Genomic DNA, 16,257 nt, shown 5'->3' with positions numbered 1-16,257 from the left:
CCCCTTTGCAACGAAGCACAATATGGCTGTAAAGGAGTTCTCGCCTGGGAAGGAAAGGCTGCTGGTCGGTTTCACGCCTGCCTTGTTTGTAATTGCGATATTATGCTTAAATGAATGTATGCTTTTCTGCCTTTATTGATATTTAAGGAGATACACACTCTGGCAATGCACTTATTTCTCCAAAAAAGCAAGAAACGTGTCACACACACCCTCCTTCTCCCTTTCCTTCCCACCAGAATGAAATTGACAAAGCTTTCCAGAGCAGGCTTGAAACCGACCAGAAGCCCTTTTCTGGTTTGTATTGCTATATTACACTTAAACGAATGTATGCTTTCCTGCCTTTATTGATATTTAAGGAGATACACAGGCTGGCAATTGCACTTATTTCTCCAAAGAAGCAAGAAACGTGTTCCCCCCCTTCTCCCTTTCCTTCCCACTGAGAATGAAATTGACAAAGCTTTCCAGAGCAGGCTTGAAACCGACCAGAAGCCCTTTTCTGGTTTGTATTTGCGATATTACACTTAAACTAATGAATGCTTTTCTGATTTGAAGCAAAACCCCAGCAAGCAGAATGAAATTGACAAAGCTTTCGGAGGCAGGCTGAAACCGACCTCCCCCCCTTTCTCACTTGCTGTGCATTGCAGATCTCGCCCAGTTTGCAGGCTGGCAAAAAATAAAATGCATCTGTGCAGTAGTTGCAGACACACCCCCAACACCCCACCATTGCGATGATTGGTTCAATTTTCCCGGGCTTATTCTCGCACATGTGCAAAAGTGCAGATACGTGATTGGCTGGAATGAGGAGAAAGGGCAAGGAGAAACGCCCAAGAACTGCCCATCAGCTGTAAAGTCTGCAGTATTGCATCCTAACTACTGAAGGCACAGCGGATGATTCCCAATTTTAAACAGCAAATCGCATTTTTGCCGGTATTGCAACGAGCGGATTTAACCCGTGAAAATGCATAACAGCACAAGACGTCATTTGGACGACCGAAAAATAATGAACACACATAGCGGGCATGTCACACATTTTGCAGTCGTCTGGATGAGCCCTATATTTTGATAAAGTTTATGTCTCCTTATCCCCTCCCCTCCTTCCCCTTTCCCTATTTGACCCCTTCTCCCTCGATTTATTTATTTATATTTATTCTCTCTTTTACCTTTCTTTTTTTTAAAAAAATAGTCCGATTTTCTTGATGGTATTATGAACTGACATGTTTTGCTGCTGTTTAGTTTTTCCTTCTATTCTTCATGCTGGTTACTTGTATTGCTACAGAAAAAACTGAAAAACAACAATAAGCCATGCATTAAAGAAAGTTCTATTTCATCAATATTTCCTTAGGCATATTTTATATTGTTTTATGTAAACCGCGTAGAGGTTTTTGTCGATTAAAAGGTATATAAATTTTGTCAAATAAACTAAATATTACTTATTTCCCAGCCCACTTCGGGTTTTTTAGTTTGTGCCGAGAGTTGTTAGAAGACTCCTATTCCCCTCAGAGAGCTATAATTGTCAGAGTGGTTTAACAGTCTGCTCCTCTTTCACAGGTCTGTGAGGGGCTCTCCTAAGAACTCTCAGCACCCTTCACAAACTACACTTCCCAGGATTCTTTCAAAGAAGCCATGACTGTTTAAAGTGGAATAAATGTTTGGTGTGGATGTGGCCCTACTCAGAGTACACTCATTTAAGGCAGTAGACATGACTAACTTAGGTTCGTTAATTTAATTGGATCTATTCTGAGTAAGAGTTGGTTGAATACAACCCTAAGCTGTAAGCGCAGTGATGTGCATTAACTGAGGCGGGGTAAGGTCCTTCAAGCTAATTTCAGCCCTGATCTTCCTAAATGCTCATGATCCTCCTGCCTTCTCCTCGTAAAGAATACAGGTTGGTGTCAGTTTTTACAGTGTTTTCATACTGACTTTCTTGTTTACTTTTAGGACTAGATGTGCTCCAGTAGCCAGTAACAATGATCAGCAAATTACAGCAGAAGCACAGAAAGCAGAAGAAGATCAAGTGACCTGAACTTCTGCTTTTGGAACTGCTGCTGCAACGTATGAAGCAAGGACTCAAGTTGATTTAAACATGCAGGTAGAGCAGAGGGTACACCCTTCTTGCAGCTCTGTACCATCTCAGCATCAACTTGTCTAAAAGTTCCCTGATCTCAAAGCCTTCCCATACATTCAAAAGTGTCACCTGCTAGTTTTCCATGAGCAGGGAGATTTTAACATGCTAGTTTTCTACAAGCATGGTGATTTTAGTCTTGGAGTGCTATCAAACTAGCAATCCCCCATATGCACTCTAAGGGGGCACCGTTGCGGGCGTGGAGATCGGTAGTACTTAGGGTTCCAGGTTCAATCCCTGAGACTGCTCCTGTATCTTTAGGAGAAGAGAAAGTCAGCCAAGTGCAGGTGTTCTTGCAACCCTGTAATAGGAAAAACCACAAAGTGGAATTCTCCTTCTCCCCCCACCCTGCACAATTTTTAAAGATACAAAAGACCTCTTGGTTTCCAGGCCCAGCCTCCAAGAGGTCTTTTGTATCTTTAAAAGTTGTGCAGAGGGGAGGGAGAATTCCACCTTGTAGTTTTTCCCATTACAGGGTTGCAAGAACACCTGCACTTGGCTGACTTTCTTTTCTCCTAAAGATACAGGAGCAGTCTCAGGGATTGAACCTGGCAACCCTAGTAGCACTTAAATTCACAGGTATCCCTGTAAGGAAAAGCAGATTCACTCGACTACGGCCTTATCCACACGGGAGCCTAACTTCGTACTAAAGAAGCTACTTTTACCATCGCAATAGCTTTTCAAGGTCCACACTTCTTGCACAATGGTAGCTTCCAATCCACTGTTTTCCTTTCACTCAAGTAGGCATTCCTCTGGAAGGTTTAGTATTGCTTTTTCCTTGTGGTCCCACCCCCAATTTTACATGTTTACTCCCTCCTGAGTATTGATATTGCTAATGGAGAAGGGGAGGGTTTTTTGTCAGTTCCATTGTTTCTTGTCAATTGCACGCCTCTGGCAGCTGAAGCCTGGAGAGCATTGGGTGAAACTATACAAAACTGACTGGGGGGGTGGAGTGAGTGAAAGGCAAAGTAGGCAGCGGCTGCCACAGCTTTTGCAGGCACCAAAGAGAGAGGGAACTGGCGTTGTGGAATAAGAGAGCCTGCCCACTAAACAAAAAAGCAAAGCACCTACATGGAGGAGTGCAGCTAAGCTGAGATGGTTCTTCCCTTTCTTTTCACATTATAATTGGATTGGGTTGATACGGATTTAAAGGGGAAAACTGCATTCTAGCTTCTGCTTGCCTGCAACATCATGGGAAACATGCAAATTACAAAGGGATGCCAGTAGCACCAGACACACACTAAATTGCCATGTGGATGAGCCCTATCTGCCATCACTGGTTCTGTGTAACCAGAACTAAGGACCAATTCCCACTTTGCAAGGAAGTCTGTAACCCATTCTTTTTTTTTGTCTCCCAGGGAATGCTGTTCTGTTTGAAGGGGTGACACAAACCTGTCATCAAGACAAGGGAGCTGCCGGCTACTCCACTGCATGTTTACAAGCAGCTGTCCGCAGAATTAGAGGTACTCACTGGAAGACACAGCAGGCACGTGAGAATATGTTGGCCATGTAGAGTGTAAATAAGCTTTGACTGTTTAACACTTATTAATTAGGTCTTCTTTGTGGTCCTTCTTCAGCTCCAATGACACTAACAATCTGGTAGACAAATCTTGTCAGTTTTACTAATGTCGTTATCAATTTATTTTATCACTGAAGTTTTATTGGGCGCACAAGCGTTTTTGAAGGAGGAGGAAAAAAGTGTTTTAACTATAAGGCCGGAAAGTCCATAATGGATTAGATAGGCTTTACTCATCCCACCACTGCGCCAGTACTGAAAAACTGGTATGGACCAATTCATCCAGTCGGTTAGGCAAAAAAAAAAAAAAAATGCATGGATGGAAAATCCTTTTAAGCATCAATAATTTTGCATGACTTGCCAAGCATTTTACAAGGTACCACAAACTCTCAAAAGAGCCCCATGAAGTAGGATTAAGTAGATCGATCACAACTTATCAAAGCAATAAAACCTCTTTGTAAATTTCGTTTTGCGTTCGGGTATCTCTATAAACAAACCACACCATTTATGAATGTCAGGTACCTGCGTAATTTCTGCTGGGTGGAAAACATTTGGAGTGGAGGCCTGATACTTATGAGGCTACATCCCTTCATATATTTTACCAGCAAAAATGAAATCTGTGTATGTGTGCCCAGTTAATAAATGACATTACTGTGTACTCAGTACCCAGGAAAGGGATCTCACATAACAGTTATATACTGTATTAGAAAGAGCGTAATGCTTTCCTTGAGTGTTCCAAGCCCTTCACATTCATTATCAGCAAAGGTGCAAGAGTATGAATGTATTAACAGCACAAAAGTGAACAGGCTTGCACAGAACTCAACTGCACACCGGTAGTTATGTATCCAAGAGATATGCATAAATGCATCCAGTTGTCATTTCATAGAATCACCGTGGTCCAAAGTGGCTTTGGGACACTACAGCTACACTGACACTCTGGACTAGAATGTGTTTTCACAGAGTTACACGTGAGCAATCTTGTGTGTGCACCCTTCATTTTCTAAGCTAGCTCTCTTTGTTCAAAATTGATAAGATTCTCAGAAACAAACTGCTACAACCATCAGCCTGTTTGGATGTACAGACTGAAAGGAAATGTTCTACCACTGCAATTCTGTTCCCAAAGACTTCTAAATGCAAATATGGAGTTGTAGCCAGCTAAGTCCTACTCAGAGCAGACCCACTGAAATTAATAGATATGACTAAGTCCCATGGATACAGCCCATGAATGTGGTGCTAAATTCAGCCTCTATTTGCACCTCATTGGCTTTTCTAAGATAGAAGTACAATCAAGGGCAAGGAGTTAACTGTGGCAGCATAAAAAAAATTGTGCAACCCCCTTATCTCAGAAGCATTTCTGCTTTCATGGAAGCCACTGAGAATGTCCTCCAATGACTGTTGTTACAAGTTAACCACAAGGGAATGTACATCAGCGCAGAAAATGAACAGATGCCCCATTTTATATTCTAATGTGAGCCAGGAGTAATGGAGCTAGAACCATATACATTCCACTAGTAAAAGCACAAAATCAGGGGTATATTGTGAGATATTTGCAAGAAAATGCATCCAAAATTCCAACCAGGCTCTCATACACAATTCCTAGCAATGCAGGCTTGCATTGCAAGCTTCCTATCTGTTTGCCCCAGAGAAATCTTACAGAAGGTCACTGGACAATATATCATAATTGCTACCACTAAGGAGCCTTAGATATAGGTACTCACCTGGTCACCATAGGCGACAAGGAATTCCATGCAGGTGAGTGAGCAAGCTGGTAGAAGGACTGATTACTCTATCCCTTCCCTGCCAGCCAGTAGCTTCTGTGCTGGCCACAGCACAGAAACATAGCAGGCTGGCAGATGAAGGACCGATTGCTCCATCACTCCTCCACCAGCCCATGTGAAGGAAGGCACTTTTAGTACAGACTTGTCTGCTAAGAGGCTAATGCTGTGCATTTCCATGCTGGTTGTGGATGTGGCAGCTTTCCCTCCTCCGAGTCCAGCATGGCAACACAATGGAGCGGGATCTGCCTCCCCAGCCAACGCTACAGCATTCTCCACCCTTTCCAACACTGTGGAGGTAGTTGGGGGGAACTGGGATTTGGAATAGCCTACACTACCCAGTGGAGCCAGCGGTAAAGTGGGAACATGAGGAAGGGGAAGACATTGAGTCCCAGCCCTCCACTCCCTCACAAGTTCAGAATGCATAACTTCTAGATCCTGGTTCTATATCGAACCGGAACAAAGCAGAGGTTTGCAGGAAAAAGGCAAACAGAAATGGAATTTCATTCCAATTTTACAGAATGCAAGCAGATCAGGCCTGGTAGCAGATCCCAGCCTAGCTGAGAGGCAGTATCACCCCGTGGACTGACTGCAAGCTGGAAGGCAGGCAGGTGGGGGCTGGCTGAGCACAGACTGAGGTTGGTGGGGCAGTGTCCCATTCTCCCTAATAAACCAGCCTCCACCACTCTTAACAGGCTACCAACATTAGTGGGCCTATTTACAAGGCTGCATCCATGCAATTGATTTCATTACTCTTCTTCAAGGCAATCCTGTATATTGATGCTATTACAGTTCCTATTCTACAAATGGGGGTTGAGAGACTGGGGCTGGGAACACACTAGTCACCAGAGCAAAGCATTTCCATGAGCCACACCTGGAGGGGGAATGGGTTGATCTGCCGATCAGTTGCAAAATCTCTTTGAAGCTGAATTGAATTGGGGGGGGGACACACCCAAGATGCTCCCACCAGGTTTTATAGTAAAAAAGGGGGGAGGTTTGATTAGCATTGTGTGCCCCCGTTTTCAGAAGAGAGAGGGGGAGATGCACTGGAATCGGCAAAACAGTGGGGGCAGCATCAGGCTAAGGTGCGTGTAGGGGATAGGAATGGGTGAGAATTTCTATTCAGTTGGCATTTCAAGCAGAATTTATCAAATTCGTACTTTCTGAAACAATACAAGAACAAGAACAATACAAGAACAGAAACGCAGCCATCCTTCGAAATTTGCATTTATTAGAATTTTGGGATGCAGTTCACCAACTAAACAATATTTACAAAAATGCATGTATTAAGGGAAAGTGTGCATAAAAATGAATATATGAGTGAAAATAACAGGCAAAAAGAGATTATGTGATGAGAAATGGGTTGCACAAACGTGTACCTTTGTCAACAGTGCCTACAAAAATGTGTTTATTTGCAGAAATTCACACCAAAATGGTGAATTTTCTTGAGGATTTAAAAAAAAAAATCACAGATTGCTGCAGAAATGTAGAGTACTTAATTTAACATTGGAAAAAGGAGCAACTGAGAGAACCGAAATTGACAGATCTTTCCATCTCTAGTAGGGAGTTGCTTGAATGAAGACAAATGCCCCCAAGGAGCAGCTAAACCTTCCAAGATAAGATCAGTCTGCAAAAGGGATTATTTCGAAAGGGTTTGTTTGCAGAGAAGGAAGCACCACCTCATTCTCCGAAATTTTATTATGAAATTCTGCCCACCCTCTCTCTCTTTTGGGAGGCATTTTCCTGTCACGCCACCCACACTCTCTTAAAGGTCGAGTTGGGAATGACATGTAAAGGTTCAGCACAGCATTATTCAGTACTGAACTATCCCCATAGACCACACACAAAAAAGGACATATTAATCAGGCTTCCTCAAGCTGGTGCCCTCCACATATTTTGCAGAACAAGGCCCATCAGCCCCAGCCAGTGGGAATTAGTTCAACATGGTCTGTTTAGGGCAGCCTTTCCCAACCAGTGTGCCTCCAGATGTTGTTGGACCACAACTCCCATTTTTCCTGACCATTGGCAATGCTGGCTGATGCTGATGGGAGTTGTGGTCCAACAACATCTGGAGCCACACTGGTTGGGAAAAGATGTGTTAGAGTGTCGGACTCTGAGCTAAGAGACCAGGGTTCAAATCCCCACTGAGCCATGAAGCTTGCTAGGTGACCTCAAGCCAGTCACTGTCTCTTAGCCTAACCTACTTCTCAGCGTTGTTGTGAGGGTAAAATGGAGAGGGAGGAGAACATGTACGCCACCTTGAGTTCCTTGGAGGAAAGGTGGGATATAAATGTAATAATACATAAAAAAGGTAAATAAGATTTTGCACTAAGGCAACAAACTTGTTGTATCTGATCACTGCATTTTCATGACACAGCCTTCTGTGGTGTAGCACAGAAATGGACACAAGATAGACCTGAATGTCTAAATTGTAAGGCCCATTGAAGACAATGGTCACAGCCACACCATACCTTTAAAACACATTTTAAACACATTTAAAGCACATAGCTTCCCCCAAAGAACCCTGGGAACCATAGTTTGTTAAGCGTCCTGAGAATAGTAACTCTGTTGATGGATAGACAACAGTTCCCAGGATTCTTGGGGCGGTATGTTGTGGATGTGACCTAGTGTGACTTTCTAAGCATACGTAGGCTTGCGAGTCACCCAAACTGTTTGAGTTTCAAGAGTTGCTAAAGATGTCAGCCAGGAAACTTATACATTTAGCAGATGCATTTATACCTGCCTATATAGATCTGAGAGCCAGTGTGGTATAGTGGTTAAGGTGTTGGACTACGACCTGGGAGACCAGGGTTCGAATCCCCACACAGCCATGAAGCTGACTAGGTGACCTTGGGCCAGCCACTGCCTCTCAGCCTCAGAGGGGGGCAATGGTAAACCCCCTCTGAATACCGCTTACCATGACAACTCTATTCATAGGGTCGCCCATAAGTCGGAATTGACTTGAAGGCAGTCCTTTAATATAGATCTGTATGCTGCTTGTGCTCTTGTTACTCCATTACAGGCCCACAGATGACAATGCCAGCGATGAAACAAAATCCACAGATACTACAGATTTGCTATTTATATGCAAGTCCCTAGAGACTGGCTGCAATGGTTATTTAAAGTTTTTTAGAGGGGAGGGAGGGGGAATTTAACAGAGTAAAAGCAAGGAAATATACAGCCATTGGATCAGATTTTTAAAAGGGGGGGGATGCTTAGAAAGAAATAAGCATTTTTAGATTCTACCCAATTATTTTGCTTTCATTTTCCAGATATGTGGAGAAGAAGAGGGAGGGGAAAAACAAATGCAGAGAAAAGAAGGTGCTTCAGTTCAATGCTTTTGAAGGGCAAGGACCAGGAATCCAGGGAAAAGGAAGGAAACAGAGAAGAAGGGACGCCAGCAGGAGTGTAGTGGCTTTTTTTTTTTTTTTGCTGTTGGGTTGAGAATGAGATTCTTGTTCATGCCTTCTCCCACAACAACAGATGTCCCTAGGAGCCAATAAGCATGAAAGGGGAGAGTATTAGCTACTAAGAAGAGTCTTCTCAGAGGCCAACTCACCTCCTTTCACTCTGATAGGCTCCAATCAGCAGGAATGGGCAAGGGAAGATGTTAGAATACACTCTTCTCAGTTGCTAACACACTCCCCTTTCATGCTGATTGGCTCATAAGATGCTGGAGACATAGGATGCTGGAGACATAGGGACCCTGCTCCCAAAAATATAAGGCATCTAAGACCCCCCTTCCCTGGGATCCCAAATGACTACACCCCTGGCTGCCAGGCTGCCGAAGAGCAAGAGACACATACCAGGGTGCCGTCCTTTCCTCCTCTTGGGACAAGTGGATTCCTTTCTAACCAGTCAACAAACCTGACAGTCACAAAAGGTGGACCAAAACACACACACACACACTGGGAAGAATCAGGAAATGTGTTGTTTTCGTTGCAGTCCAGAGTCATTCTACCTCCCGTGGCATGTCTACTGAGCACTCACGCCAGGTACTTGCTGGGCACTGTGCAAAAAGAAGAAACTGGGTGTGCCAGGGATCTCACCACCCAGCATCAATGAAGATGGACTGGACTAACAGGGGAGGAGGAGGAGGAAAGCAGCAGAGCTCAGATGAAGGGAAGAGGACCAGCTGAGTCATTAAACGGAGGGCGCCAGAGCAGGCAGACAAGGAAGCCAGCGGTGGGTCCACCACCAGGAAGGTCTGCACAGGTTACAGGCCAGCAAAACGGAGGAAAAACACACTATCTTTCTTATGGTTATCCTTTTAACTGTGCGCTATGGTCCTGATCGCTTTGCAAAAGCGCTTTCGAAAAGCAACACCACCACATAGGGTGGTACTGAATGCTAGTCCTACTCAAGAGTAGAGCCACTGAAGGTCACAGACGCGTCTAACTCGGGTTCGTTCATCTGCATGGATCTACTCTGAGTTGGACTTAGTGGAATGCAACCTAGAGAGGCAGACATTCTAGAGCCGGGGAAATGTAAAAGTTGGGGGGTAGGTTGCGAAACGGTTCCTTGCAGTCTGAGTAACACTCCCCGGGAGCACAAAGGGGCTACTCAGAAGCGCTGGAGCCCTTTGAACGGACTAGCCCAGGCTGGCAAAGAGCTCCATCCCTGCCTCTGCCTTCTTCCTGCTCGAACGCCAAGGACTACAAACACCCAACTGGCTCATGCAAATCAATCCGGTCAAGCAGCCATCAGGATCAGTTCCCCCCCCCCAAAAAACAAAACACTCGCAGGGGTAGGATAGGTGCAAATGCGCCGCATCCTTCCAGAATAACCTCATCGGCTGTGTATGCGGACAAGAACTTGTTTGCAAGTCCCCCAAAGTCAAATGAGATGTATTTGAATGTCGGTTGCAAAACAGGCGCACACATTAACTGAAACAGAGAATGTGGTTTCAAAACTAAAACACCCGAACAAACACCCTAACGATAGGTTGCATAACAACCACCCGAGCCCTGAACTCGGGGAGGGGGAGACGAGATGGGGGGGGAGGCGGCGGGTGCAGCTCACACACACACACAGAAAGTCCAAGGATAGATCTCGCAGCCCATTCGACGATGCAAAACAAAAACAAGACGCGAAAGGCCTTCATCGACGCGCATCTCGCCCCGCGCTGCAATCCTAACCCTGCTAACCTGGGAGTAAGACCCGCTGAATCCCAAGAGGCCTTACTCCCGAGGAGACGCGACATGGGAATCGCGCCCGTCTTGCCTCAATTGCCCGAGCCCGCCCCTTGCAAGGTCTCCACAGCTGCGAAGCGCGGAGGAGTTGCCTTGCAAGCAACGATCGCCCTCTCCAAGCTTTGAAGGAAAGAAGGAAAAAGAGAAACCCTGCAAGGGAGGAGGGGAGCGGGCAGGAGCGCTTATTCCTCATTCTTCTTGGGGTTTGTTTTGACTCACGTATCTCTTGAGCTTCTTCTCCGGGGGCGATTTGATGAGCCAGCCCGTGCAGACGACGTGCCCGGCGCTCATCTTCTCCGCCCCCCCCTTGCCGTCCCACTCGGGAGAAGCCCAGCAGGTCGGTCGGGGGCGAGGCGCGCCGGATGGTGCCCTGGGCAGACCCAGCCAGCTGATGCCGTCGGGCGAGCGCTGCGGGTGGGGACCTCGCCACGATCGCCTCCCTTCGGCCGCGTTGCTCCCGAAGCCGACGCCGCAGCTGTGCTGCTGCCGCTGCTGCCGCCTCCGACGCCGACGCCGCTGCAATCAGGAGGAAGTCATGACATTGATCAGTGACACACACAGGCGGCTCCCGACACAATGCGAGCCGTCCAGGAGGCACGTGATGCCGCCGGGGCCGGGCCGAGCCCTATCAACAAAAATAAGCACGTGCAAAAAGGCCAAGAGGCCGCTGCCCCCCCCCCCCGGTTCTCCTCCTCCTCCTCCTTTGCAGGCTCTTTTGCCTTCTGCAGAGATGGGCTGCCTCCTCGCAGGCTTGGTGCGATCGACCTTCTCCTTTGCTAGAATCCCCGTCGGATGCATTTGGAAAACCGGGCTGGGCAGGCGGCAGCTTCAAGCCGGCGGGATCCACTTTGGGGGGGGGGTTCCCCCTCCCCTTCTTGTTTTTTTTCTAGAGCCCGGAGATCCACCAGCCGCAGCCAGCTGCAAAAGAGATCATGCTTCGAGGGAAAGAATGCTGAGCCCAGGGATTTGTTCTGGAGGACTGAAGGAAGCTCACGCACGGTTTTGCTATACAATCACACACACGTAATTAATTCATCGTTAACCCCCCCAGCCAGAAATCCTTGCCGACTGACTGCAAACCATTTATTTTATTGTTGTTTGTTTACATAAAACAATCAAATATTCGTAAGAAACAGACTTTAAGAACGTGGAGTTATAATACAATTCTCAAAATATAGATAAAATCAACATTTTAAAAAATCATACAGAGATCTGCCATTAGTGACAGATCTGCTTTCTGCCCATCCCTGTCTAATACATGGATGTACTATAAATGATGCTGATATGATCTGTAGTTGAGACTGTTAGCCTTGTACATGCCTTCTCCCACAACAACAGACGTCCTTAGGTGCCAAAAAGCATGCAAGGGGAGAGTGTTGGCTACTGAGAAGAGTCTTCTCAGTATTTGACTCCCTTTCACTCTGGTAGGCTCCAATCAGCAGGAAACGACAAGGGAACATGTTAGAAGACTCTTCTCAGTGGCTAACACACTCCCCTTTCATGCTGATTGGCTCATAGGATTCTGGAGACATAGGGACCTTGTTCCCCCAAAAATAAGGGGTCTAAGACCCCCAACAACTACACCCCTGATTATTAATTATTATTAATTTAAAAAGCCAAAGAGCAAAGACTTCAGACTGCAGATACAGGTTTACTTGGGGGGGGAACAGAGGCTTGAGGCACCTTGTATAAGACTGCAGTTCAGCACACCAGCCTTCCTCAACCTGGTGCTGTCCAGAAGTTTTGGGCTACAACCCCCGTTGGCCCATGCATCATACAGATGTGTTGGCTGGGGCTGATGGGAGTTGTAGTCAAAAACATCTTAACAGCCCAGGTTACCTGGGAGTAGGGATGAAAGGATGTGTCAGTTTCAGTTCTCTTCAGTTTCCCTTTCTCTCTTTTTAATTAAATTCAGTTCTCCACATTTCTGCAGCAATTTGCTTTTTTAAATTTTTTTTTCATGAAAATTCATCAGAGTTTTAGTGATAATTTCTCCTGATAAACACATTTGTATGCAGTTTTGGCTAAGGTCTACATTTTTACAAGTAATTTCCTCTGATAGAATGATTTTTTGTATGTTATTTTCACTAATGTATTAATTTTTATGCACATCCCCCCCCCCAATATACGGATTTTGTAAATGTTTAGTTGGAGAACTACATCGCAAAATTCAGAGATGGGCTTTGAAGGGTAGTTTGGTTTTGGTTCTCACGTTGTTTCAGAAAATGCAAACTTGATAGATTCAACTTCAAATGTGAACTGAATTGAACTTCACCCCCATCCCTAAGTGGGAGTAAGTCCCATTTAGGACGGACTTCTAATATAGTCGTGCTTAGGACTGTGCGCTGTTCAAGGCAAACAGATCTATTCTGGCATAAAGCTTTTGTGGACTGGAGTCCAACACTTCATCAGATGCATGAGGTGCATTTGAGCTTGGCGGGTACATATTACATGGCTGTACTCTGGGGTAGGTGGGTAAGTGGTAGGCAGTAAGGTCAGAGGGAAATGCAAAGCGAGAAGTATAAACTGTGACAGTTAAATCAAGCTTGAAATGTATGTAAAATGGTCACAGTGACCATCATTCACAGAGCAGGGTCCACAAACAAGCAGGACATCATTGCTAAGCAACTGAAGATGAACGATCCCTCAGGGAAATGCTTAAATGGGAGTACGTCCCACTGAAATCGGAGGACCTTCCTTCTGAGCAAAGGCGGCTAGCGGTGGAGGCAGATTCATTAGGGCAAATGCCCCAGCCTCAGTTTACCTTTAGCCAGCCCTCATCTGCTCACCTTACTTAACAACTAATCCAGGGCATGGCGCTGGCTACCAGCTTCCTCCTCCTGGGCCTCAGGGTGGAAACACACCTGCTGTTCTGATGGTTCCAGCGCACCTCCACCTCTTCTGAAAACGGGGGTCGCACAGCACTAGTCAAAGCCTGCCCCTTTTTCCTGTAAAACCTGGTCAGATCAGCTTGAGTGGGTTTTTTTTTTAATTGCTTCAAAGAGATTTTGCAACTGATCAGCAGATCAACCTGTTCCCCTTCCAGGTGTGGCTCATGGAAACACTTTGCTCATGCGACTAGCTGTTCACAGCCCTAGTGTTGCCTTTGTAGAACTCAACAGGGAAGAAGATGGGGAAACCGTGTTGCCTCTGGCTCCAACTATTGTTTGGCTCCCTGCTATGTGCCACATCAGTCCCAATGGGGACTAGCGGCCACTGGTGGTTAGAACTGGACTGCAGAGGTCCCTTTAACTGTAAGGTATAGCTAATCCATGTAAACACACAAACGCACACAAAGAGTCTGATGGCATCCTGAAGGCTAACTAATTTATTGTAGCATCTGTTTGGATGGACTAGAACCCACTTCATTATACACATGAACTGCTATCCTCAACTGTCAGGTGCATTTCAATAAAAAGCAAATATAACAGTGGACCCCAAAGCTCCTCCCTGAAATGTGAGAGGTATTGTCTATGACAGAGGTTCCCAAACTGTGGTCCGTGAGCTTGTTACACCCAACTAGGGGCTAGGTTCGTGCTCCCCAAGTTCAAGTCAATTAACTTGGAGACGAGACAAGGATAGAAAATATGCCAGCAGGTTTATTGCACGTTTGCAAACGGAGAGCAGCAAGCACGGGCTAACTCTGACGTTCCTCTTTACATGTCATGCTTTTAAAGGTCTGTATGATACATGTTTATTTGTTTTTCTTCCAGGCGAGGGCTTATCTGTTCCATTTCGGGCATGGAGATTGCCTAAGGTAAGTAATTAACACTGCATATTTGTTCAAGGGCTGTGTCCTTGTTGCAACACTTATGATTGTATCAGCACCTATGATTGTATCACCATCTCTTGATCGTATCAGCCTTTAATATCACATTGTATCAACCTTTAATATCACATTGTATCAACCTTAATATTGCATTGTATCAACCTTAATATCGCATTGTATCAACCTTTAGTATCACAATCCCCTCTCAGAAGCCTCAAAAAGACCTTTGGTCCTTTTTGAGGTCTTCTACCCTGTTTCATATGGTTCGGCATTTTGTATAATACGTTGGTACAGGATCTTTTCATACCTGATTTGTTGTTTTATCAGTATTCGGGAGAATATCTTCATTACATACGAGATAATGCATGGCATGGTAATTAGAATAAGCAAAATAAGCTATGCCCTACTGGAATCGCGGCATTCCCTTCTGATGTCCTTTTCCAACACCAATTGCCCCTTTCTGGAGTGACCGTGAGCGACGTGTTTCTGGCCCAAGTATGGTTGGTGGGGTAATCCACTGCCATTTCCAGGGAAGTCAAGGGGAGCGGTCTTAAAGGGACATGGGCCCTACCCGTCGGTATGCAGACCCAACACTTAGTCAGATTAAATTCCTTGGAAATGTTCCTAAATACGTTGAGCACCTGGTTTTCTCCCCATGGCGTCTGGTCGTTTGTCCATGCGCCTTGGCTCCAGGGGCCGGAGAGGAATAGGAGGGGAAACCACAGGAATGTTTTTGTTCGTGAGGGGAGCATATTGTCCTGTGCCTGCCACTTTTATGGGCTATTTCGCGTGGGTCAATTTCAGCTTCAGGCTGAGACCGGGGACTGCCTCCGACAGCCACTTGTCTTCAGGCTCTTCTGTCCTACCTGCCCCTGCTGTTGGGGAATCCTTGGCTATTCCCGTACCTGGCTCCACGTGAATAGAGGCTGCCGCTCTTTTTACCCTGCTGATGTGGGTCCACTTGGCTTGGCCGAAGACCTTGACCGCAGCCTCAGTAACGATCGCAATCTGGACTGGCGGCCCCCAGGTGGGCTGCAACGCCTCCTTCTTCCAGGTTTTTATCCAGATCCAGTCCCCTGGTTTGAACGGATGGATTGCTGCATTTAGAGGCAACCTTTGGTATTCCCATACATGCCTGTGGATAGAGGAGAGAACAGACTGCAAGGCAACAACATATTCTTTTACAATGACATCTCCTACCACCTGGGTAGGCTCAAGGGGTCCTGTCTGTGGTGTTGTCACAATGGGAGGCCTCCCATACAAGACCTCAAAAGGGGTAAATTTAGTCTTTCCCCGCGGGGTATTCCGGAGTATGGTAAGTGCCAGAGGTAGTGCTTGCACCCAGTTCAGTTTTGTCTCTATGCAAAGTTTGGTTAGCAGGGCTTTGATCAATTTGTTACACCTCTCGACCTGCCTGGAAGATTGCGGTCTCCATGGGGTGTGCAACTGCCATTTGAATCCTAATGGCTCCTGTAGCTGCTGCACCACTTTCGATATGAAATGTGAGCCTTGATCTGATTCTATAACCTCAGGCAGGTAGAATCGGGGAATTATTTCCTTTAGCAGTGTTTTGGCTACCACGTGTGCCGTTGCCTTTCGGGTAGGGTAGGCTTCCACCCACCTGGTCAGCTGATCCACAATTACCAAGAGATATTTAAAAGTCTGGGTTCTCGGAAGCTCAGCAAAGTCTTTTTGTAGCCTCTGAAAGGGGTAATATGCCCAGGGTCGTCCTCCCATCGGTTGTGGCGGAGTGTTACCCTTCTGATTTACTGCCGCGCAGGTTGGGCATTGGAATGCTGCTCGTTGGGTTTCGACATAGAGTCCGGGTGCAATCACCTGTCTGATGAGGAGATCCCCTAGCGCCCTTTCTCCCATGTGCGTCT

General features: G+C 46.0%; 2 protein-coding genes across 6 annotated transcripts in view; one reads left to right on the top strand and one right to left on the bottom strand.

Annotated features, from left to right (window-relative positions):
• GAB3 (GRB2 associated binding protein 3) overlaps nucleotides 1–11,516 on the bottom strand; it is a 128,027-nt gene extending 116,511 nt beyond the window's left edge. For 2 of the 5 annotated variants that reach the window (XR_009759334.1, XM_061599081.1), the window contains exon 1: nucleotides 10,825–11,516. Coding sequence is in view for 1 of the 5 variants with exons in the window: in XM_061599081.1 (XP_061455065.1) it covers nucleotides 10,825–10,896 (72 nt within the window). In the remaining 4 variants the exon portion in view is untranslated. Of the gene's footprint in view, nucleotides 1–1,160; nucleotides 1,283–10,824 lie in introns of those variants that run through there. The other 3 variants (XM_061599084.1, XM_061599092.1, XM_061599088.1) reach the window with 2 other exon arrangements.
• Nucleotides 10,829–14,382, top strand: LOC133371535 (uncharacterized). The gene is made up of 2 exons (XM_061599094.1): nucleotides 10,829–11,628; nucleotides 14,319–14,382. Exons 1-2 carry the CDS (start codon nucleotides 10,859–10,861, stop codon nucleotides 14,359–14,361), a joined length of 813 nt encoding a protein of 270 aa, XP_061455078.1. The 5' UTR covers nucleotides 10,829–10,858; the 3' UTR covers nucleotides 14,362–14,382.
• The last annotated feature ends 1,875 nt before the right edge of the window (nucleotides 14,383–16,257 follow it).

Source organism: Rhineura floridana, chromosome 16, assembly GCF_030035675.1.
Source record: "Rhineura floridana isolate rRhiFlo1 chromosome 16, rRhiFlo1.hap2, whole genome shotgun sequence".
In the NCBI taxonomy this organism is placed as follows: domain Eukaryota; kingdom Metazoa; phylum Chordata; class Lepidosauria; order Squamata; family Rhineuridae; genus Rhineura; species Rhineura floridana.
Note: the sequence above shows the minus strand (reverse complement) of the source record. Positions and strands in the feature narration are given on the sequence as shown.